Consider the following 25,216-nt stretch of genomic DNA (forward strand, 5'->3'; position numbering starts at 1 on the left):
TAGTACTACGCATCACTGCATTTTCAGATTTCTGCAATAATTGTGCCACTCTATTTCTCTAAGAACTTACTGGCTTACTTTAATTCCTCCGGGTTTGCAACTTAATTAAACTCTTGATCTGCTTTTGTGAATTTCTATAGACATCAGTCTTTACTATGATTTTCAACATGGCACTTATACAGAAGCGTGACCGTGCTAGTTATAAAAAGCCTCTATTTTTATCAAGTATTGGAAAATAGCCTCATTTCCTTCCTCTCCCACTCTTTCTTCTAGCATTCACTTTCACAATGAAGTTGGGGGCAGGGGGAGGAAAGCAACACTTTAAAAAGGTGGCTCTGTATATAAGCTGTGAGAGTCCTCAGTGAGATGCTAAGGGTGCAGATTTGATATTATGGTATCTGGTCTTTTTAGAGCAGCAATGGGGATCTTGCAGATTTCCAGGGGTTGCTGAAACAGAATTCTGAGCTGGGATGGTCAATTGTAAACAATATCAGCAATGGAGGTTGATAAATATGTGGACCTAAAAAGCCCACCACTTCTCTAGAGGGAGCAGTGGAACTCAAGCTGTGAATATTATTATTTTTGCATTCTAATTATTGATATTTGATGGCAGGGAATAAGTGAGACTGGTAATCTGGGACAAAGATAAATTTCTCTAACGGTAAAGGTTCCCCTCACACATATGTGCTAGTCGTTCCCGACCTTAGGGGGCAGTGCTCATCTCCATTTCAAAGCCAAAGAGCCAGTGCCGTCCGAAGACATCTCCATGGTCATGTGGCCGGCATGACTAAATGCCGAAGGCGCAAACCTTCCCACTAAAGGTGGTCCCTATTTTTCTACTTGCATTTTTACATGCTTTCTAACTGCTAGTTGGCAGAAGCTGGGACAAGTAACAGGAGCTCACTCTGTTACGCAGCATTAGGGATTTGAACCTCTGAACTGCCGACCTTTCTGATTGACAAGGTCAGCATCTTAGGCACTGAGCCACTGCGTCCCAAATTTCTTTACTGTCTCCTAAATGGGACTACCTCTTGCCCACTTTATTAAGATTGTTTCTCAAGATTGTATGCATCCCCAAATAAACCCTATTAAAAGCATGAAGATAAGTAATAGCTATCTCCAAGTTAAAATGTATATGCAGTGCCAGTTAACTTGATATAATGGGTCAATTTATACAGCCTTAAATCTATCTCACTAAAACCATTCGAGCTATCTTTCTAGACTCACTTCCAGCATCTTTTTAAAGGTTCTTTTCTGACACGATTCTATTACTTGACTGCTTTATTTGCAATTCAGAAAGAAATCTCTGCCCATTGCTTCAACAATGGAACGGCTTTTTTCATATCTATGTATAATTGTTTTCTAACAGTAAAAATTAGTCTAAGATGATGCGACAGATATCAGCCAGTTTTCTAAAAAAAAAACCACAGGTGATATCAGCTCTTGTTTTTAAAACTCTTCCGAACGGATTTTTGATGATAAATGGAAAAAAAGTGAAACTGTAGGTTAACATGGTGGATCCTATTTCTCCAAATATGGATTGACTGCATCATGGTAACATCAAACAATATTGCTAATTAAGCTACCCCAATCTGGCACCTTCCTGATGTGCAGGGAAGTTCCATAATTTCCAACCAGCAGAGAGTTCCAAATTTGGGAAGCCAAGGAGAACTGACAGGAAGGGGGCAAAAATGTTAATTCTTCCTTTGCCCACTAATTCAGTCCACAACCATTCTCTCCTTTCCACTTTATATATATGTAGTTTTAATTAATTTTTTTAATAGAAAAAAGTAATGGAAGTTGGAGGAAGAGTTATTGAATCAGTACTGTGAAGACAGATCAATTTATCATCTTTCTTTCACTTATCAGATTGCTGCAGCATTATGAAATGTATCCAGGATGGGAAATGTCTTTCTTAATACTATGTATGGTTTTCTTAATAGATTGCTTGAGTTAAGCAGATAGAACTTAAATGGAACATACTAATTCTAATTAGATTGTTGACTTCTTGAATGACAACAACTGCAGTCCAAATCATATACAAGTGTATTTGTGCCTGTTTATATGCATATATGCATGTAGCACTATCTGTCTATTTGTCAAGGGATGCTACCCAATTCAAATGTCTATGGAGATTCTCAGTCATCCAAGTCACGGTTGCCCCAAAGGTGTGCTTTTTCAAAGAACTGAAGAAGCTTCTTTGGTGAGAAACGAAACAACTTCAAGGAAAAACGAAATCCAGTTTCCTTTTGAAAAAGCACCTTTGGGACTACCCAATTCAGGTGTAGTCAGGAGCTTTGGTGAATTAAGCAGGACAAAATCCCAGAGAAAACAACAAGTTAAGACGTTTGGTGATTAGATCCTGAGTTACCATCTTGAGAGGTGCTGAATCTGGAGGCGCAACTGCATTGTTTCTTGCTTTTCCTCTTTTGGTCTTGGTATGGGATTTTAAATGAGGGATAAAAATACTTACCTCTCTCTTAATGGAAAGAGGAGAGATGTAGGTTCAATGATTTGTGAAAAGAGTAGAAGATTCTCTTATCTATAATGTTTTGATATAGAATTTGGTTTCCCTCAAAAGATGCTAAGGCCAACGTTGCAAATTCTAGCAAATTCATATCTATTTCAGCACCTATTGCACAACTTACCATATGCTCTCATTAGATATAATCTCTTCATTTATTGTGATCACAGTCCAACCCAATAATTAAAATCAGTGTCACTATTCTTTTCTTTTTGATTTTTTGGGGGGGTGGGGTGGAAGAGGATAAAAGTCACCCATCTTTAGTTGATTTTACATTAAATATGAAAAGGGTTTCTTCTCTGAAACTCCACTTTTTGACAAAGTGGGGGACAGGATAGGAAAGAGTGGAAGAGGGACATATGAGAGAAAACACTAAAGATCTGGCTTACTTGCGGAATGAAATGTAATTCCACAAGGAACAAAGATTTTCAGGACAGTCACAGTGAATCGCTCTTCACCATAGCAATAGAAAACAGGATGGCCAGCCATCTTTACTTCAAGATTATGCATCAAAATACTGCTACAGACACATATAGAAACTGTAAATATATCTGTACTCTTCATTTAGACAGATAGGTGCTGGCATTTGCTTGCAAGAGTATATGCACATGCAGTGCTGAGCTTTATATATTAAACTATTTATCAGCTTGGTCTTTTGAATGGGTTAACTTGTACGTAAGATTGTACATTGCTGTGAGTCTATGCATCTGCAGATATAGACCATTGTGAATTGTAAAGATATATAACAAAACTAGGCTTGTTCTCATCACCATTTGCCATTATATTTGGGAGTTTTTATTCAACTGAAGCAACAAAGTTTGCATGATCTAGTTTTGCATTGCCAGTTAATAAGATCTGGGGTTGGAAATAGTGTGTGTGTGTTTGTGTTGTTGTGTGTTTTGTGTGTGTGTGTGTGTATTTCTGCTTCTTTATACTGTAGCTTTCAGAATTAAATATTAAGAAATAATTTAGAACAGCATAGAGACTGCAATTTAGAAAGCGATTTTTCTGGGTTCATGACAAATGTCACACGGGACATCTCACCAGGTGGCCAGATGTAAAAGATGATAGTATCCTGTATCTTTTAACAGCCATGTAGCTGAGGGGATAGTGATGGGTGTAATTTGTGTAAGGCGTCTGTCACAAAAAGTGGGTTCAATACAAAAGCCTGCCTATGTATAAATGGAATACATTCTGTAGATAAAACTACTTAGCTATGTTGCATAGGCATCTTTGGCACAAAATCAGTAAGTCCCTTAAAAGGTTGGTTCAAATAGAGAGTTAATGAGTTTGAACCAAGTAGCAGGTTCTGTATGCATCTGATTTATTAGAGCCAACAAAATGAATGTGTATGAAAGCAGAAGCAATTAAAATATATTCTGTAGAGTAGCTGGATAAGATTTGACGGCCACCGGTTTGTAACAGCTTTTTCATAGAAGTAAAATACAAGTTTATTTAGCTTTAATAACGTTTCAATTCTCCATCATTGTATGTTAATGCAACATAAAATCCTGGGCTGCCCAGTTTATTTTGCTTCTTGAAGAGCTATATATATACATATATATAGAAAGAGATACATATACACAATATTTTATCCACCTATGTATCCACACAGATATGTACAGATATATGTGCTTGCACACCCACAAATAGATTATCAGTGATATATGGTTTCTGAAAATTACCATGGACTATTGGCCATATTAGCAATGATGAGACTTCACAGCATATTGCCAAGCATTATTGGGACTGAAAGGCTAATAAATAGTGTAGCTGGAATTAAAGAAATGTCATAAGTAATCACTAGGAATGAATGCTTGCTAGAGCAGAAGCCTGCTTGTTCTGATATGATCATAAATCTGCATTTCTTTACCTCTGATAGCTTCCAACGGACAACATGACACCTCATAGAATTGACACTATGGCTATTGGTCATCTTAGTTGCCACTGGGGGGAGGTGTGGTCCAAGAAATATAAAAGGAATCATGTTGGGAAAGACTGCAGGACAATAAAAAGTCTTTCCTCTTTATTTTATGACTATCTATGCAAGGACATATTCTAAAATGCACAGACCTTCTGCACAGCCCTCAAGACCTGGCTATCCCGCCAGGCCTGGGGATAAGTTCCTAATTCACCCCGCCTGAGTGTTGAATGCTGAATGAAAGTTGTGTTTTTTACTGTTTATTTTAGTCACATACTGTTCTTGTTTTATATTGCACTCCCCCTTTCCCTACGAATGTAAGCCGCCCTGAGTCCCCTCAGGGAAAAGGGCGGCCTATAAATCCCAATAAATACTAAATACTAAAAAAAAAAAAAAAAACCCCAAAACCTTAAACCTAAAAATTTGAACATAAACTGTTATCCATGATTTATATAATGTCCCACAGAAATCATGTATTTCTATACTGGACAGTGTTCAGTGCAGAAAAAGATACCCCTTAGTAATGGTGATCCCATCAGGAGTTCAAAAATTCAGATAACCAGTAAATGATGATAGCAAAGAAACATAGAAGACAAAGGCCTATGATAGCTATCTGGAAGTTTGTACCCCAGATTTGGTAGCCCTAAATGATTAAAAACTAGGCAATTTCCAGCTCTCCTCATGTACTATCAACTCCAAATGCAAAGCACTGAATGCAACAAATATCAGTGAACCCCATTCACTGAAGTTACTAAACTAGAATCTACAGAATTTAAGAAAATAAGATATACTTTCTCATTCATCCAGGTAGAGTTATCTGGAATTTGAATCATGGCAACTAGACTTTTCTTTTTTGGCTTGAAAAGCAGTGAAAAGTTTCAAACCAAAAAGAAAAGAAGTCCAGTTGAATGCTAGTTTCTACTCAACCCTGCTCAAGAAAACCAGTACAGAATGGGGCTGTTTGGATTGGTTCAGCATTATATGGAGGGATACAGTTTCCTCATCCCAATTAAAAAAAACAAAACCCTTGTATGTGTTTTATGCTTTTTAAAAACTGCGATCCTATAAATACTTACCTGGGAATAAAGTCCACAGAATACCTCTAAGTATTTATGTATAGGATTGCTTTTAGGATTAATACATGCCATAGCTGTTTAAAAAATGTTGGGACATCACTTATCCATTGTATTGTAATGCCTTAAATAAAGCGGAATTTGTGAAAAGGCTATTAAAATGGCATTTCTTCCATTTTCTTACTGTATATACGGTGATTGGAACCTGAGTTACCAGAAGAGGCCGACTTTACTGCATCTTTAAAAGTTTGGGTAGAAGGGTTTTTTCCTTCCTGACAGCATGGCATGTTTGCCTGAGCCTCCGATTTTCCCTTTTCTAAAGAAGTATTAAAGATGTAAGAGCTCCATCTTTATTTATATTTGGCCTTCTGTGGCTGGGGGAGCCAATTAGGTTTCACCATTGCAAATGATTATACAAACAGTGATCATTATAATTTCATCTGGATGCCAAATATATCACCAGTTTATGATATTGTGCTGGCCGTAAATCTAACAAGAATTATTTATTTATGAAATACGGAATTCTGTTCTCCCCCTGCCACCCCCCAAAAAATCTTAAATAGCACATACACTATACTTCCCTCTCCAGTTTTATTACCAAACTGTTCTGTGAATTTGAACCTCCCTAGCCTAGTGTAATATTCTGACCACTACACTGCAATTTTGGGTTTCCATTTTTTTACTACCAGTTTGCTCGTGCGCATGTGCAACACTGTCTGGGCAGGTAGGCAGAGCCTCCTGCTGCTGCCACTACTGGTGTTCCTGATCTGGGCTGAACCGGCCAAAACCCACCTCTGCTACACTGGACTGGGCAAAAAAATGTTCTGTTCTGTAGATTTGAAATAATTAAATTTGGAAAAGTCGAAAGAATAAAACTTGATAGAGTAAGGTTTGCAAAATGCAGAGTTTGTGATTTTTATGCATGATATTACTATATAATATCAATAGTAACATTGTGTAAAGGGCAAAGGGAATAGCCTTGAAGAACAGGAGGAAATTCTGCTACCAAGTCAGTAATCAGATAAGAGGGTCTCTTACCTAGACCAAGAAAATAACATAAGGAAACATCTCAGACAAGCCCCTCCCTAGTTCACACAACAGTAAAGTGAGGAAGAGGGAGGACATTCAGACTTGCAAGATTTCTACTATTACAGCTGTCACAATAAAAGTAGTCCTGGTCAATATGATTTCTTAGGCTGGGCTAATTTAGAGACGTTTTGGTGGAATTTTTCCTTACATGATATCATCTCAATAGGACCGAAACAGGGTTGTCTACTGATGGTTTTTTTTTTTTGAGGATTTTCAGAAACTATACCTATATATGTGTGCTACATATGTATCTCATATGCAGCCATATACACATATATATTCTTCTTATGTAGGTGAGTGAACAGAAGGTGGGGCAGCTATGCTGCCAGCCGCCAATGGTAACACAATGTAGTGTAGGTGGCGGCAATCATAGTCCCCGAGACTGGCACACAGGCAGACGACAGACACACAAAAAAAGGAAGAAATGATCAAGACATTGGCACAATGAAGAGGTATATCAATTCCAAAGGGGTCAGGAGTGATGGAGTAGAATATCTGAAGGTGTGGCAGGGACGGAAAAAGGGTTGGGGAAGGGGAGTTGAACCACTCCCAGGATCGGTGGTTAAATGGACACCTCAGCAAGCTCACACACAAAGCTACCTTGGAGCAATGAATACATGTCCCTCGGACTCAAAGCTGTTTGGCAGCAGGTATTCAAAATCTGCAACAGAAAGGTAACATTATGCGGCGGGGAGTTGAAATGAGGGAAGAAGGCAGCTTCGGTTTCAGAAGGTGACAGAGCCAGAGCAAGAGGAAATGGGGTTGGGGGAGAGAGAAAGAGAAAAGAGACAGGAATAAACAGAAGAGGCAAAACCACTGGCTCGTTTTAACAAGAGAGAAAGAAGAGAATACACTTTGGGTGCTCAAGTCATACCAGAAGAAAGTTATAGCCAATAAGTTGCCAACATTGAGTGGATTTGGAGAGTTAATCGTATATAATTAAAATTCCATAATCTGTAATTAAATATATTTGGCAGATTGTATATATATGTATAAATAAAAATACCTTCATACTTATATATATATATATATAAACACATATATATATGTATGTTTAGTAGGTCATGTGGATATCTCTCTCTTATTATGAAATTACAAAGAAAAGAAATCACATGCTCTGCTCATACAAAAAGAGAATTACTAAAACAATATTTTCTAAGAAAAATTATTTTTCAGGCATCAACATGGCCAAACCAGGGTCCTTTATGAAGACAGTCCAACCAAAGACTTACCCATAGTCAGAGGTAAAACACAATGCATTGTAGAGAGTGCAGCTGCTGTGTTTTCTAATGGACAGAGTTCTCAGAGCATTGCAACAGCCATCCCTCCTTGGTTAGAATGTGCAACAACCTTCCATAGAAGTAATGTATGTAATCAAGTAAACTGTGGAGCATTAAACATGGTCAATATTCCAAGAGAATATTGAGCTCTGATAGTTAAGGCACCAGGATAGAAACCAGGAGACTGTGAGTTCTAGTCCTGCCTTAGGCATGAAAGCTGGTTGGGTGACTTTGGACCAGACACACACTCTCTCTCAGCCCAACTCACCTCACAGGGGTGCTATTGTGGGGAAAATAAGAGGAGGAAGGAGTATTAGTACGTTTACCGCCTTATAAAATAATAAAAGTGGGATATAAAGAGATATATTGTACATTTTTATCAATAAATGGTTATTTATTAAAATGAAGAACAGGTCTGTTATTGGGATGAAGTGTTATATTAGGAGCAGAGAAACCCACACTGAAGTCCACCTTCAGGCATGAAAACTGGATGATTTGGGGCACTTCACAGGGTTTTTTCTTGGGAAAAATGGAAATTGAGAGGCCTATATAAGCTACCGTGAGATCCCCAAGAAAAGCTGAGATATGAATTGAATGAATGAGTAAATGACTGAATCCATTAATAAATAACTAGAGGGTTCTATTAAAGTATAACTCTGGAACCGCAAAATAGGACCAAAGATATATTCAACACAATTAGCACAAGAATATGCAAGTGGTACTCACTAGTCGTGGTGCGGGTGTTGAACATGATCCACAGTTCTCCAGAAAAGTTATGATGCCTATACTGTAATTTGTACGTTATAAATGTTTTTCATTTTGTTATTTGGTTTTTCTATGAGCTGATTAATTTCCAGTAAACTTTTGGTATGCTCCCTAAATACTTGCCAGATGTTACCATGTTTTGAAAGTTTGCAAGTTTTCTCACATTTAATTCTCACTATCCGAAAAAAAGAAGTGAAGAATTCTTGCGACATAAAAGAGAGATAGAAGAATCCCAATGTCCTGAATTTCTCTTGTTATAGGGCAAAAGAAAAAAAAGGGCAGGATGTATTGTTATACTTTATTGGAATTCTGTGTTTTATAGTATTATCCTATATATCAGGGGAGTCAAACTCCAGGCCTGTGGGCCCAGATTCAGCCTCTGGGTTGCTTAGATCTACCCCGCAGGGCCATTCTGGAAACAACAAAAGACCGGCCTGTGGTGCCTCTGTCAGCAAAAACAGAGTGTGCAAGGACCGTGTGCAGCCCTCTCATGCTGCGTTTTGCTGGCAGAGGGTAGCAGGAGGACATCCCAGCTAAAAACAGAGCTCGTGAGGGCTGCACATGCCCCCCTCCCCAGCTCCATTTTTGGTGGCAGATGGTTGCAGGAAGCCTTCGTAGCTGAAAATGGAGCTGAGAAGCCCATTTTCATTGGCAGAGCGCTTGGGCCACAGGCGCCCCCAACACAAGTTATGTTAAGTTGACCACGCTCATCTTAGCCATGGCCACCCCCGAGGTCAAACACAACCCTAGTGCGGCCCTCAATGAAATTGAATTTGACACCCCTGGTATATATGTTCTACCCAGACATATCTCAGGATTATAAACTCAATTTACTATATACTTTAGTGGCCTCTAAATCATAACTAAGCTAAACTAAGCTAAGCTAAACTAAACATCTTTATCATTGCTTCTGCCAAATGACCTTGATAAAATGTGTGATTTCCCCTAAAATTATTTTTATAGGAAACAAAGTTTTTAAAACTAGGATTGACATGCTCTCTACACATTATGGGACATCTGTCCAATAGCATTGCCATTTTCCATCGAATTATGTATAATCTTCATCCGTTTCATTCCTAACTTCTAGGAATAATTGATGGAAGCTTGTGCCATAAATGATGCCATGAGAAAAATGAACTGAGTGCAATCATCACAATGCTGTTACTGTGCTTCAAATCCTTGAATTACCTCGTGCAGCACTTTCATGTAATTCTTAACAAGTATGGTAAGCAAAATGAAATCCTGTGGAATCTCCTTGGCCAATTTTCACAGAAAATGATTGCCAGAACCATTTCTGAAACCAATTTGTGAGATAGGGGGAAAAAAGCAATGCATAGCAATTTATTCAGCTTTTAATCTAGAAAAGTGGTTCGGAACTATACCACCGTTACTGATGTCAATGGTTATTGATGGAGAATCAACATCCATAACTCACTGATTCTCTCTTGCTATTGTCCAAGATTCAGACTGAAATAAATCCAAAAAATCTGATCCAACCAAAACAGTGCACCCAATTTTCTACTTGATCAGATTTAGTGATAGCTTCAATCTAGACAGTTTTCTACACTTTTATGGTTCTTTCAAAGAATAATCTTAAAGGAATAGTTCCCTTACAATCTTGATACAATTAAAAAAAAATTTTTTTTTTAAACTGGGGCATAATTTAGTTGAACTTTTGTTTTGCTATAACCAACATTTAAGAAGGCATCAAATAAGCATTTATTGGGATTCAATAATATTTCAAATAATAACAACTGAAGGTTTGTAATTGGATTTTGTGTTTTCTTTCTTTTCTTTTTTGATTTGGGAGGAGTGTGAGGAAACTTTTGTTGCTGCAAGACCCGAGAAGTTCAGAACAAGGAAGGGATTTTCACTCATTGTTTTCAACATTTCAGAAGAAGAGACATAATTTCCAATCTGCTTCTAACAGACTGAAAAGTAAAAACAATCGTGGTATGGTTCACTCTCCTGGTTTATTTATTATTTATTTTTTAAAATATTCACACTGCTCTTTAAAAGTAATGAAAAATAACTATTCAGGAAGTATTTTTTTTAGCAAAGAAACAATCATTTTGGATCATGTTTCTCTTTTCAGTAACCCTCCGGAATGAAGTATTCCACTACAAGCTATTTCAATGGAATAGGTTTATTATCTCCTTTATCGAAAATTACAGAAGGCATATCAGTTCCATCTATTCGCCCCTAAACGCATGATGGGTGATACTTTAATCTGGATTATTTTGGAATTAAAAAATAATAATATTTAAAAAAATTAAGGATCACTGTGAGGCTGATTCATTAAGATCAGGACTAAGAAATTTGTCTGTATCTTCAACTTCTAACGAATCCTTCATTATCTTCTCCTCTAGCCAATCCAATCTGCAAACATCAACCTCTGCCAGGCTCATTGGCACTCTAATCACAATCCCTATGGCGCCACAACATTTAGCAATAATTAACACTCTAGACTTGGCAGCAAGACCGCAAACATATATAATTGGCTGCACAGAAGAATTTATTCTAAATTAATGGTTTAACTAAAAAAAAAATGAAAACAGTCCCCCCTCCCCCAAATTTTCTAGGAATATAAAATCATGTCAAGCAATGATTTTTTTTAAAAAAAAATAGGGGTGGGGGGGCGTGCTGGCCTTAATAGGCATAACCACAAAGGAAGAGCAAGATCTTGCTTTGACCGGAATGAAAATAATTGTGATATTTGTAATGTGAAAAAGACCAGTTCGCTAAAAAAAGAAAATATATTTGCAATCATTTGTAAATTGCAACCTTTTTGCTTATATTGATCATTGGGTTGTCTGCATAACCCATTAAGAACAAGGCTCAGATGAATGAGAAGAAGAATGCCATCGTACTTTGTGTTGCATATAGCTCCTAATTCACGTAAGTATGAGAGGAAGTACAGTATAATCAGCAAGGCTCTGTTGGCAAAGCTATTATCAATAAAAGTAGTATTAGCTTCCTGTGGAATTGATTCCTGCTCTGATCTATCTGGGGGGGGGAGGGGCTGACAAAAATCTTGCAAATCTCATCGTGCTGTACCCCTTCTCCTCTTTAGACTCCTGTGAATTAGGGTGGCGTCCGTCTGAGCCTTTCTCATAGTTTCTGCTTGATGTAGATTTAAGATGTTTCCCCTCTGGTTAACAATAATGGATCTTGCCTATTTCCATTAAGATTATCTTCATTGCTTTCAACAGGTCTCTCTATACCAGACTAAACAATAGCCAGTAGTCAACAATAGTCTGTAACACATGAAAACAACTGAATAGTTTTGTACCATTTATATCCAAGAGCAAGAAAATAGCACAGGTTCTGATGGACTTGAAGCTTGGAGTTGAGTTTGGCTCTTCTTTAGAATGGAAGAATTGCAAGGAATTGCAGACAATTCCCTGGAGACCCTGCCACAATTCAGGATGGTTCTTTGCAGGTGTAAGCATGGTTACTTAACACCCTTCATACTTACACACTACTGTACAGAGCCAAAATGTGTGGACTCAGCAGCATTATCCCCTGTGATGCATAAAAAGGCAGCTTACCTTTAATATATTAATAGGTTCTGGGTGAGGAATTCTACCCGAATATAATTTCACATTTTATATCTACCTTCTAGAGAACAGTACATTATTTTAAGTCTCTGACAGCTAATCTCTTTTGGTCTGGAGAAAAAAGAAAGAAAGGAAGGAAGGAAGGAAGGAAGGAAAGAAGGAAGAAAGAAAGAAAGAAAGAAAGAAAGAAAGAAAGAAGGGAGGGATAGCTGTTGCAGGCTTTCCCCTGAAAGATACCCATTCACTTTTCATAATTGGATCAATCAAATTCACCAGACTTGTATTTTTCAATTAGTTACAAAATGCGCTTCAGAACGCATCAGTATAAACAGATGGACTGTGAAACCCTCAAAACCCCTCCCCCCCCATGTCTCCCACAATGCATTGCAAGATGTATGTGGCCCTTTGTGAGGGCAGCACAGCCATAGGTTGGACTGCTGTTTTCGAACAGGACTATAAGGCGGGGGTCTGGAAACAAGCCAATGAAAGGAGGAAGAGGAAAGGAATACAAAACACTAAGTAATTATTTTCATCAGCATTGCCAATACAGGGTCAGGAGCAGGCAGCTCATTGCTGATAGAACAGGGCTGAGGACTCTTGTGCTTGAGATCCAGTCACTGATAATGCCTTAGTGTGACAGTCCACAGCTGTGTATTTCAACTGGGGTCTCTTCTCAGTGCCTTTTTACATGGCATATCTTTGCCTATCTACCTGCACAATTTCCTCTGAGAAGTGCTTAAGCTGGGCTTCCCAATCTGAGCATTATCTAGTTTTGATAGGCGTTACAACTCCCAGCCAGTGTGACTGAACTACCATGGATCTAAGACTTGCTTAACCTCACGAAATTCTACAAAACTACAAGCATAGAACCTAGGAAACTTCACTCACGATTGTAGATATGCTTGTATCTAGGGGAAATTTGAGTCAAATGAGAACCATAGTATATTTATTGCAAGGCATTTCAGTTTCGTGTCTTTTTGTATGGAACAGATTACAGTCTAATAAGAAGCATCCCTCTGGAGCTTTCCTGCATTTTGTGTTAATTAAATGCCATTTCAAGCCATACATCTCACTTTTATATGGGTACTGACTCTGGAGATCTTGAATTATGGAAGTAACCAAAAATATGCAGTATTTTATTCCTTTTGCTTCTTTACTTTGATGAAATAAATGTTCCAAACATTGTTTTCATATAAAATGGATAGTTAAATGCTGCTATGTTACCCACCTCATAGTTTTGCTTTTACTACTGAACGGGCTTTAAAAATTCACTCCCCCTTCTTCTCCTGTCACAGCTGGTTCTATAAGTACAACTTCTACAATACGCTCTTTTCATAACAGAGGCCCTTAATATGTAAAGTATACTATTCAAATTAGTTATTTTATAAAATATAACCACATATCTCTTTTCACACTCAGGTACATGTGTAAAGGAGCCGTGGTGGCACACTGGTTAGAATGCAGTATTACAGGCAAACTCTGCCCACAGCCTAGAGTTCAATTTTGACTGGTTCAAGGTTGACTCAGCCTTTCATCCTTCCAAGGTCAGTAAAATGAGGACCCAAATTGTTGGGGGAAATATGTGGATATTTGTCAACCTCTTAGAAAATGCTGCAAAGCACTATGAAGTGGTCTATATTGCTATTGTTAAGTGCTATATAGAGCAGCGTTTCTCAACCTTGGTGACTTTAAGTCCTGTGGACTTCAACTCCCAGAATCCCCCAGCCAGCTCTCGCTGGCTGGGGGATTCTGGGAGTTGAAGTCCACAGGACTTAAAGTCGCCAAGGTTGAGAAACGCTGATATAGAGTACTGTATGCAACTAAAGTGCTATTGTAGTGTTTGATGTATAAGAAAAGGAGGAGGCAAGCAAAACCTACAACAATCAACCCTATCTTACTAATTTAGATTTGTGTAGAGCAGTGTTTCTCAACCTTGGCTGGCTGGGGAATTCTGGGAGTTGAAGTCCGGACATCTTCAAGTTGCCAAGGTTGAGAAACACTGGTGTAGAGGATGGAATGTTTTAGACTTGCCCTTCCTATTAATTGAGTTTTGGCAATACTGCCTCAAGACTGTAAATGAATAGGAGAACTGAGTAGACTGAATGTTCACAACACGATCTTACGACTATGTCCCATCTCTGATTGTGATAATAGTTTGAGATAATAAAGTAAAAAAATTAAAGATAAATAAGTTTGAGATAATAAATAGCCAGAAATCTCTTTTGAAGACTTCTGCTAATGATGATGATGCCCATTGTGGGGATTATGGTACTTTAGCTTCAAAAATTCTGGCCTGGGAGCAAGATGGACTTGTCTTGAGATGTTCTGCTTCTCCTCCTCTCCCTTTGGAGGAGCTTAAAGGTTTTCTCGAGAAAGTGATATTGGTCTCTGTTTCCAAACCTTTCTGAACCCGGAGGTTTCTGCACAGCCCTGTTCCATTCAGGTTGAGTTGTCTTGAAGAGAAAGGTAAGCATAGGAACAAGGAAAAGGTAAGAAAATTCGTAGGAAAGGTGTGAGGCAAGGGAGAGGAAAAAGCAGAAAGGGTGGAAGAGATATTTTTGCAGGGAGGAAGAAGAGCAGGAATTTTAAACTAGCTACAAAAACCTTAATTGAATTCAAACATAACAGTTCCATATGAAATTGGCTCATCTTTAACGATACCGGATTGAATCTCTGAGCAATGCACAGGGTAGGAGTAGGGAGATCAGTAGTGGTGAAGCTATTATGAACATAACAAGACATGTTGCTTCCAAATAAAGAGTGAAAGAGGATAAGGTGAGGGAAGGGAAAGGAAAGGGGAAGAGTTTGGTGGTGATTCGCAAGGTTAGGCGTGGCAAACGGGCAAGGAAATGGGCAAGCAGGCCAGGTGGTGGTGGTAAGGGAGAGTGGTGAAGGTCTGGAGTGAGGGGTGGGGGTTACTGGACACAGGTGAGGAAAAGGGGGTGGTAGAAGGGGAGTGGTCTAAGACTGAAAATACTTGCCCTTCAATTTGCTTGGTACTGTGTGAATCCATCAGAGAGAGAAAGCAAGAAAAAACAAACAAAAAACAGAAAACAAAAAAGGGGGTTGGGTGGAAAGGGGGAAGGGGGTACAAACAATATTTTATTCAATTTCTGTTTGAATAAAAATATTGTGTATCATAATCATACCAAAAGGAAACCTCTTGCAAAAAACGACATGAAAAAGAAATAAGCCAAAATAATAATAATAATAATAGTAATAAAAGTACCAATCAAAAGGCCACAGTAAGAAAATAATAAAAATGTATAGATATAACTCGATCTATAGATATATATATATATTATATAACCAACATAAAAATGGAATTCAGTAGCAAACAGTTTGCAACAGTCTTGATTTAGAAATGTTCTTACTGAGTTAGCAGACCATGCAAAATTCAAGATTAACAAAAGACACACACACAGATTGAGACAGAAGGAGAGGAAACGAAGGGAGAGAAATTCAGGGCAGTGGGCCACGCCTGAGCTCATCTGGCAAATGGGTAAGATGTGGCCCTTCTCAGGGAAAGGCAAAAATAGGGCAGGAGCCTGGAAACCACGCTACGTGGCAGAAAAGCTTTCTTTTTATTTTTTAAAAGCAATCCACATTTCCTTCTGCAAAGGAAGCTGGAAGTGTTTACCATGCCTGACATTATAGCGCATAGGGGAAATCGCATAGTTTATGAAACGTGACCAATTCTAAAAAACAAAAAAACCTGCCAAGATGACAATGTAAATTCCTGATGAGAGAACATAGTCCCAATCGTGACATAAATTGTTGAAGAGAAATATCTGTGACACTTAGGAGAAAGCTTGCAGCTTCATAGTAGAAAGAACATACTTTTGCATGTGCAAAAGACACTAGCTACAATTTTCAGTCAGGACTGGAAATGGGGTCTGCTTGAAACTTGGCTGAGCTTTTGCCAGGCACTACAGTGACAATATTACGTTAGATAGATATTAAGTAAGGTAGCTACTGTTCGACTCAGGGAGATTGAGGACCAAATCCAGGTTGTATTACAGTATTTCAGGTTGGTTTTTAATGAAGAGCCATGGTGACGCAGCGGTTAAAATGCAGTACTATAAGCTACTACTGTGTTTTCTGGCTACCAGTTCAGTAGCAGTTCGGCAGTTTGAGTCTCACCCGCACAAGGTTGACTCAGCATTCCACCCTTCCGAGGTCGGTAAAATGAGGACCCAAATTTTGGGGGGCAATATTATGCTGACTCAAGCACTATGAAGCAGTATCAGTAGTGGGTTCCTACTGGTTCGGACCAGTTCAGCCGAACCGGTAGTAGCTTGGTGGCCTGGATCACTGGAACCAGCAGCGACATAGGTCTGCCACGCTTCCAAACCGGTTCTCCCAGCGGAGACGTAGGCACCACCATCTTGTTTTTTGCTTCTGCGCATGCACAGAGCAATTTTAGTTGTACTGTGCATGCGCGCGCAGCACACATCAAACACACATACACGGCGCGTCCCTGAGCGAACCGGTAGTAGTCTCTGCCGGAACCCACTCCTGAGCGATATATAAGTCGTAGTGTTATTGCTAATTGGAAAAGGAAGCATAAATCCTACCAACCTAGTCTGGTGAGGATAATTAGCAAGCTCTTCCTGTAATTTCATGATTGAATTTGAAGTACTCATTTGTTCGTTTCAGAAATGTGAAGGCCAGAGCCTGATATGGTGCCACTTAGCCTGCTAGTTCAAAATCAACTACCCAAGTGATAATCTCAACTACAGGTAGTCCTCGACTTACAATCACTGGAGACTAAAAAGCATGAAGAACGGTTGCAGGAACTGGGTATGTCTAGTTTAATGAAAAGAAGGACTAGGGGAGACATGATAGCAGTGTTCCAATATCTCAGGGGTTGCCACAAAGAAGAGGGAGTCAAACTATTCTCCAAAGCACCTGAGGGTAGAACAAGAAGCAATGGGTGGAAACTAATCAAGGAGAGAAGCAACTTAGAACTGAGGAGAAATTTCCTGACAGTTAGAATAATTAATCAGTGGAACAGCTTGCCTCCAGAAGTTGTGAAAGTCCCAACACTGGAAGTCTTTAAGAAAATGTTGAATAGCTATTTGTCTGAAATGGTATAGGGTTTCCTGCCTAGGCAGGGAGTTGGAGTAGAAGACCTCCAAGGTCTCTTCCAACTCTGCTATTGTAATGCATTGCTTAGTGACTGTTCAAAGTTGCAATGGCACTGAAATAACTGACATGATCATTTTTCATACTTATGACCATTGTGACATCTCTGTGGTCACGTGATCAAAATTAAAACTTTTGGCAACTGGCTCATGTTTATGATGGTTGCAGTGATCATGTGAGCATGTGTGAGCTTCTGATAAGCAAAGTCAGTCGGGAAGCCAGATTCACTTAACAGCCATGTTACTAACTTAACAACTGCAGTGATTCACTTAACAACTGCAGCAAGAAAGGTCATAAAATGGGCCAAAAGTCACTTAACAACTGTCTTGCTTAGCCACAGAAATGTTGGGCGCAATTGTGATTGTAAGTTGAGGACTAGCTATATAATGGATAGCAAACTAAGGCCTCATTTGAGAGAGAGAGAAAACAGATAAAGTCAGAGATGGCCAGCAGATGTGATGGTATTTGGGAAGGATGATGGGAGATCGGGTGAAGATGGGAACTGTCAGATAAGAGAGGGCATAATCAACAGCTGCATAATGGAAAAAGAAAGAGGCTCAGAAGGAACCTCTACCCAAGCTTTCAGGCTGTGAAAGAGATGATGGGAGATTAGTACTTTTAGACTTGCAAGATCCTGTTGATGTAGTCTTCCAATAAAGTACAATTAGCTCATCTGGCCATGTTTCTTGATTGTTCTACTTGGGAACATGGACATCAATCTTGCAAGCCTCCTTTACAGCCTGAGAACTTAGAGGGAGTCCTTTCTGAGACTCATTCTCCACCCAATAAGCAGCTATGGGCTATGTCTTCTCTTATCTGACCCTTATCTGAGCCCGGGTCACCCCTTCTCTCTGTCTCCCAAGGTCATTCCTATATAACATCATTACACCAGAGCAGGATCCTTTAGGAGCACAGACCGACTATGTCCTAGATGTTAAGGAGAGATGTTGTTTGGAAAGGTATCATCTCTTGGCCTCAGACACACATGAAACTTCATCTGATTCTTATTTATATTTGCTGCCATAATCCTTCCAAAAATTCCTATCAGCTTGCACAAGAGAGTTATCTACATTATTTGAAAACACTTCCCATATGAAAAACATATTTGAACAAAGTTTCCATGCTAGGGAAAAGGCTTTGCTATAATACTTTTCATCTGGAAGAAATGGGATGGCAATTTTTTTTTCAAAGCACCCATGTGTGAATACTGCACCAAATGCTCCTACAAAACATTGGAAGCATAGAACATAAAATAATAGAGTTGGAAGGGACCTTGGAGGTCTTCTAGTCTAACACCCTGCTCGAGCAAGTGATCCTATACCATTTCAGACAAATGGTTGTCCAGTCTCTTTTTGAAAGTCTCCAGTGATGGAGCTCCCACAACTTCTGAAGGCCACTTATTCCATTGGTTGATTGCTCTCTCCGTTAGGAAATTTCTCCTTAGTTCTAGGTTGCTTCTCTCCTTGGTTAGTTTCCAACCATTCTTTCTTGTCCTGCCTTTTGGTGCTTTGGAAAATAGTTCGACTCACTCATCTTTGTAGGAGCCCCTTAAGCGGCTTAGATCCGCAACTTTAAAATAGGTGATCTTTATTTATGTTTTCTTTCCAAAGAGAAGTGGTAGCTTAAATAGCAGGAGAAAGATGGTTCACATTATTTCTTCTTAATAACAAAGTTTTTTTCTAAAGAAATTCTTATTGAAAGGATTTTCTATGTTCCCAAGTAAATTGGAATAGGACTGCAACTGGGGTTAAAACTAATTTAACTAAATGACTATGGAGATCCTCAGCCATCCAGGTCATGGTTGTCCCAAAAGTGACTTTTCAAGATGCAATTGGACTTCTGATTTTTCTTTGAAGATCTTTTGCTTCTCATCCATGATGCTGAAAAATGATGCTTCTCTTGGATGAGAAGTGAAATGTCTTCAAAGAAAAACTAGAAAGTCCAGATGCCTCTTGAAAAAGCACCTTTGGGATAATTTAACTAAAAGTCAGCAAGTTGGGCCAGCGTCCAGCTTGGAGGTATGCAAAATCACCCATTTCTAACTATTTCAAGAAAAACATAGTGTAGGCCTAATTAATATTATATTATATCCAGAACTTTTCTGGGACTAGATCAGTCCATTTTAGGGGTAAGACCACTCTGTGATTGATGATTCTATCCAGCCTTGGTCAGAAGAATTATATATAGGTAGTCCTTAACTTACAAGCATTTGTTTAGGGACTGAAGTTACAATGGCATTGAAAAAGTGACTTCCAACTAGCCCTCACACTTACAACCATCACAGCATTCCTACAATTATGTGATCAAAATTTGGATGCTGGGCAATCAGCCTGTACTTATGATGGTTGCAACATCCTGGGGTCATGTAATCACCATTTGCTATCTTCATACTGGTTTCCATCAAGTAAAGTCAACAGGGGAAGACGGATTTACTTAATCACATGTGATTCACTTCATAACTGCAATGTTTTGCTTAACAATCATGGGAAAAAAGATCATAAATTTGGACATGACTCATTTACCAAATGCCTTGTTTAGCAAATGAAATTCTGCTCCCGTGGTTGTGGTTATAAGTCAAGGACTACCTGTATTTTGGAACCTAGTTGCATAAGCGAATCTTCAGGGTGATGCAGTGGTTAGAGTGCTGTACTGCAGGCTACTTCTGCTGATCACCAGCTGCCAGCAGTTTGGCAGATCAAATCTCACCAGGCTCATGGTTGACTTAGCCTTCTATCCTTCCGAGATGGGTAAAATGAGGACCCAGATTGTTGGGGGCAATAGGCTGACTCTGTAAACCACTTAGAGAGGGCTGTAAAGCACTATGAAGCGGTATATAAGGCTAAGTGCTAAGTGCTAAGGACTAATATGTCATACTTCAGCACACATTCTAAAAAACAACATCCCTTTAAACTCCCTGAAGGTGAAAAATTTTTAGTCGCTGTAAGTAACATAGCACAAGTATGGAGTACAAAAGGTGGGAGAAGGGAGAGAGAGATGAGAAAGAAGAATTACAGAGACAGAGGGACAGACACAGATAGAAAAAGGCAGAATCACTCAGAACAGGATGTTAAAAACTCCCTTGGAAGCTCCTCACACCCTTTGATGAGAGAGAGCAGAGCCCAGGATCACACACAAGGGGAAGCAAACACACAAGTACAGAGATTAATTGTAAATTAGTGAGGAAACAAGCAAAGTAATTCAAACTTTAAATAAAAATAAGGATGGCTTAAAACAAATTTAAACAAAACAGAAAGAAACATGCAAAATTTCCCAGTTTTCAAATTAACCAGCTGCTATTATAATCTACCACATAAAAAGCATATAAAGCAACAACTCAACCTTATCTCCCCTGGATGTTTTTAAAAGTTCATTGCAAGGGATCTGGTAAATCGTTTCATCTCTGGGAAGCCTGCATTATTCTTTCATAAATAAAATGAAACTTTCTTTTCTTCTCTGGGTAGGAATTTGTTTTTCATTGGATACATTTTTAAAAGTGTTTAACATTTAGGCATTTTGCTTTCTCTTGTAAATCATCCTTAGGCTAGCTGGTGGGTTTAGGGTCACAGGGCATGTGAAAGGACAGGAGGAAAAGAAAAACATATACTTACACTTCACCTGGAGAATCTGGTCGCTTAGATTAGCTTGGATGTAAGATCTGCTGTAATTCGGTAAGACCAGACCTAAGCTGGAAAAGGAAAAAAAGGGAAATCACAGTGTTACCAAAGCAGTTGCACTGGTGATGAAAAAAAGTCTGAATAGAAGACAATAATTGAAGATTTAAGGCAACAAATTGGCTTGGGAGATCATCAGAGTTGAAGACTAATATATCTGGAAGGAACAGGATTGAGGACACCTGCCTTAAGACTTGAATGAAAGTGTTGGATGTTGCAAATTGTCCAAGGAGAGGTTAATGAACCAATGTTATACAAGAGTGAATCTCAGAATGGCCTGTCTTTTTAAGGAATGAAATACAGGTAAGAATAAAACCAGTGTCTTTAAAGGCCATTTGTTGGAAGCAGAATTAGAAGTGAACATTAGGGCAGTAATAGATGCCATAATTTGAGGAAATTAAGTTTATAATATCTTTCCCAGGAGTCTGTTTGCCAGTCCATGTCAAGAAATCATCCAAATAAACACAAATTCATGGCAGGCATAAAGTTTTTCTTATTCTATGCCTGGTTCTCAGATAACTGGATTAGAAATAACTGGGTATTTTTTGAGCTAAGTAGTGATAAATTGGTTTTCCTAGAAAATTTCAGAGGCATATGCATAGTTGCAATAAACAACGATGCACTAGATGGCAGCCTCATTTAACAGCTTCTGGTTGCAGACTTCAAACATGATATAATCTTGATATTGTAATAGGTAGCTCCCTCTTATTACATTACCATGGAAAGATTATACATTGGAAGAGTGTTGTGCCTTAAAAAAAATCAATGGATGGTTCTTCTAAGATTCTATTTCTACCCTGCAAGACCTAAGGGCATGGATAATAATATAAATGAATAGACCCACAAAGACCATCTGGAACTATATATTTCAGCACCAGCCATTTGTAGCATCAACCTGTGATGGCTATGCTGACATAGCATTAAGGAAGAGAGGCTTTTTATTTCCACAATGATAGCTAGATGATATCATAATCTCTAGAGCAGAAGTGTCAAAAAATGTCAAGGAGTCAGCTCTCCTCTCCTCCTAAGCACTTACTCAATAACTACCAATGACCACACTTATTACAGTTTAATGCTGTTGCACCAGAATTGCTCCTTGTGTGCTGTGTTCAATCCACTTTTCAAAGGGATGGTGTCAAAACTCTCTAACAGACTTTGCTACTTTGCTATAGATTGGTCAAAAATATAGAATTTCAAAATAACTTAAAAGATCAAGCCATAATGTTATAATGACTTTGGCTAATATTGGCAATCTACCTTAGTAAAGATGCTTTCAAGTTAGAACTGACTTCTGATGGCTTATATCAGGGGTATCAAACTAATGTCACCATGCCATCATCATATGACATATTGGGACTTTTCCCCCCTTCACTACACCGGGTGTGGGTGTGACAAGCACATGATGCCTCTGGCCTGTGGGCCGGGAGATTGACAGCCATGGCTTTGTATGGACACCCCTGTGCAGTTTTCTTTAGAAAAATATAGTTTGCACCATTGTTTTCTTCTGGGATTTTTAGCTTAAATACTGGTTTCCTAAGAGGATCTCTTCCCAAGTACTCACCAGAACAAGCCCTGCTTAGTTTCCCAAACTAACGAAGACTGGTTGAATGCTGGTACCTGCTAAAAGGTTATCTGTTTAAATCAAAACATTATGGCCAATCATATCTCATAGTTGAAATATTAGATAAAATTCTGAAGAACACAGGAGAAAGAGAGATAGGGAGAGACAGAGAGAGAGACAGAGACAGACAGAGAAGGAATGAATTTCTGGTGTCTTTTCTCAATCAGCAGAGAATTGCATTATCTTCTAAAGAAGTCTGTTAGGAGTATTTTTCCTAAGTATTCTTTTAATCATCACTTATGGAGAAGTGTTTTTCCTAGCTACTTACTTACCTGTAGTTTGTGCTTTTGATAGGTGCCCAAGTGTAGGTTCTATGAACTTTATCAACATACCTCTGTAGAGTCAAAAGGAATGAGTGACTAAATATTGCTCATTGCATTTATGAAAACCATTAGCTAATTTCAAAGTTTTTTGGCCACATTTCATTCTTCATGAAATAAATGGTAAACAAACCAATGTATATCACAATTAACATTAAAGAAATGGTGAAGCATATATTCCAGTTAATATAACCAATCCCATCTACTAACCTAGTTCTTGTATTCTAATATATTGGAAATTTCCACAAGTCTTTTGAGCTGGTCCTACTTATAATGCATGTTAATGTTAAGACTGCCCAAATCCAAAAAGATTCTGGGAAGTTTACAATATATCTAATACATGTTAAAAAACTGATGACTGTCCAGACTAAAACAGCACTCCCAACATTCATAAAAAACTCAACAGGGTCTCCACAGATATCTTAACACCAGGTGTGGTAACATAGCAAGTCTTAAGAGACTTGGCCAAATGAAATAATGATTTAATTCCATGCAAGGCATTTTCATGTGATTTCATGACATATTTTTCATACCCTAGTTCCCTGCTCCTCCTATTTTCCAATAAAGAACCACTCTTTTTGAAATCTCGCAGCTCAGACTCAAAGTCCAACATATTTACCTCATCAAGGGATTTTATCAGAGTCTTAATATATTGTTGATCTTTATTTCCATCTATCATGCTTCGGCGAATCTAAAGATGGGAGAACAGAAAATGCTGTGAAGTTGGGTGGGGATACATATCAGTGGTAGCACTTACAGTTACCTTTTTAAACTCTTCTGTTCAAGTCCCAAGATTCTCTTAACAGGATAGGATCTGCATTTGTGCCTGATTCAGACTATGGTATAAATGCACACAGGCATCCATACCAGAGGTGGATTCCTATGTATTCGGTCCCGTTCAGCCGAATAGGTAGTAACTCTGACGGACACGTGACAATACCGGTTCTACGATCAGCAGCACCGTCTTGATTTTCTGTTCTGCACATACGCAGAACAATCTTCTTTGAAAAAATGTAGTTTTTATTCCTTTTATTCCTTTTTAAATATTGTGTGGATTTTTTTTTACTACCGAACCAGTAGTAATGGTGACTGGAACCCACCTCTGATCCATATGCAATTTACTTACGGAAATATAAGAAATAATTATGCAAGTACAGATAGTCTTTGACTTATGACCACAATTGACCCGCAAAATTTCTGTTGCTAAGGGAAACATTTATTAAGTGAATTTTGCCCCATTTTACAACCTTTCTTGCCATGGTTGTTAAGTGAATCACTGTAGTTGTTAAGCTACTAACACGGTTGTTAAGTGAATCTGGCTTTCTCATTGACTTCACTTGTCAGAAGGTTAAATAAGCTGATCACATGACTCTGGGACACTGAAACCATCATAAATATGAGTCAGTGGCCAGGTGTATTAATTATGATCATGTGACCATGGGGATGCTGCAACAGTTGTAAGGGGGGAAAATGGTCATAAGTCACTCTTTTCAGTGCTGTTGTAACTTTGAATGGCCACAAAATGAACTGTTGTTTGTCGAGGACTATCTGTATGCATTAAGAAATTATTCCAAGTTGCCATCCCCAGACTAAAAAATTCTGATGCCCAGATTTGTAAAAGTAAGCATTGTAGAATCTTACTATTTTGCATTGAGAAAAGATTGTTACAATGCCATTAGAATATTTTTGGGGTGTTTTTCTAAAGTAATTTTATTATAGTTTTTGGAGCATTTGCCTTTTTGGGGGGGGGTTGTTGTAGGCTACTTTGATACAAAGACTATATAAATGTTAAAACCAATACATATATATGTGTGTGTGTGTGTGTGTGTGTGTGTGTGTGTGTGCATATATATGTATAATTTATTTACTGTCTGTGTGTATTTGCCTCAGATAAAGCAGAGCTGATCTAGCGTTATCACTTACCCTTTCTTTGTTCTCATCCTCTAGTTCAGCATCAAGGAAATCCAAGGTTACAGCTTCTTGAAAATTGATGATCTGAAAGAATAATGCCAAAGTAGTGATGGGTGGTGTGAATGAGATGATAATTCAAGACTATCATCATGTTCATCTTAAGCATGTCAAAACAACCTTTGACAGAGTATTTTTTGCCTTCGAGTCAGTGTTTGTCTATTTATTACATTTATATGCCACCCATTTCCCTATCAAAAGTTGACTCCTAGAGACGGCCAAAACAAGTCCTTGCAGTTTTTTTACAAGTGGATTGCCTTTGCCTCCTGCCTAGAG

At 38.5% G+C, this 25,216-nt stretch overlaps 1 protein-coding gene across 1 annotated transcript in view; it reads right to left on the reverse strand.

Annotated features, from left to right (window-relative positions):
- The window catches only part of CACNA2D2 (calcium voltage-gated channel auxiliary subunit alpha2delta 2), a 583,233-nt gene that overhangs the window by 17,570 nt on the left and 540,447 nt on the right, over positions 1 to 25,216 (reverse strand). The window contains exons 19-24 of the mRNA XM_032210871.1: positions 24,896 to 24,967; positions 23,592 to 23,663; positions 22,925 to 22,986; positions 20,969 to 21,045; positions 15,194 to 15,211; positions 7,208 to 7,268 (exon numbers count right to left, since the gene is read on the reverse strand). Of these exons, the coding sequence (XP_032066762.1) occupies positions 7,208 to 7,268; positions 15,194 to 15,211; positions 20,969 to 21,045; positions 22,925 to 22,986; positions 23,592 to 23,663; positions 24,896 to 24,967 (362 nt within the window). The remainder of the gene's footprint in view (positions 1 to 7,207; positions 7,269 to 15,193; positions 15,212 to 20,968; positions 21,046 to 22,924; positions 22,987 to 23,591; positions 23,664 to 24,895; positions 24,968 to 25,216) is intronic.

This window comes from Thamnophis elegans, chromosome 2, assembly GCF_009769535.1.
Source record: "Thamnophis elegans isolate rThaEle1 chromosome 2, rThaEle1.pri, whole genome shotgun sequence".
Lineage (NCBI taxonomy): Eukaryota > Metazoa > Chordata > Lepidosauria > Squamata > Colubridae > Thamnophis > Thamnophis elegans.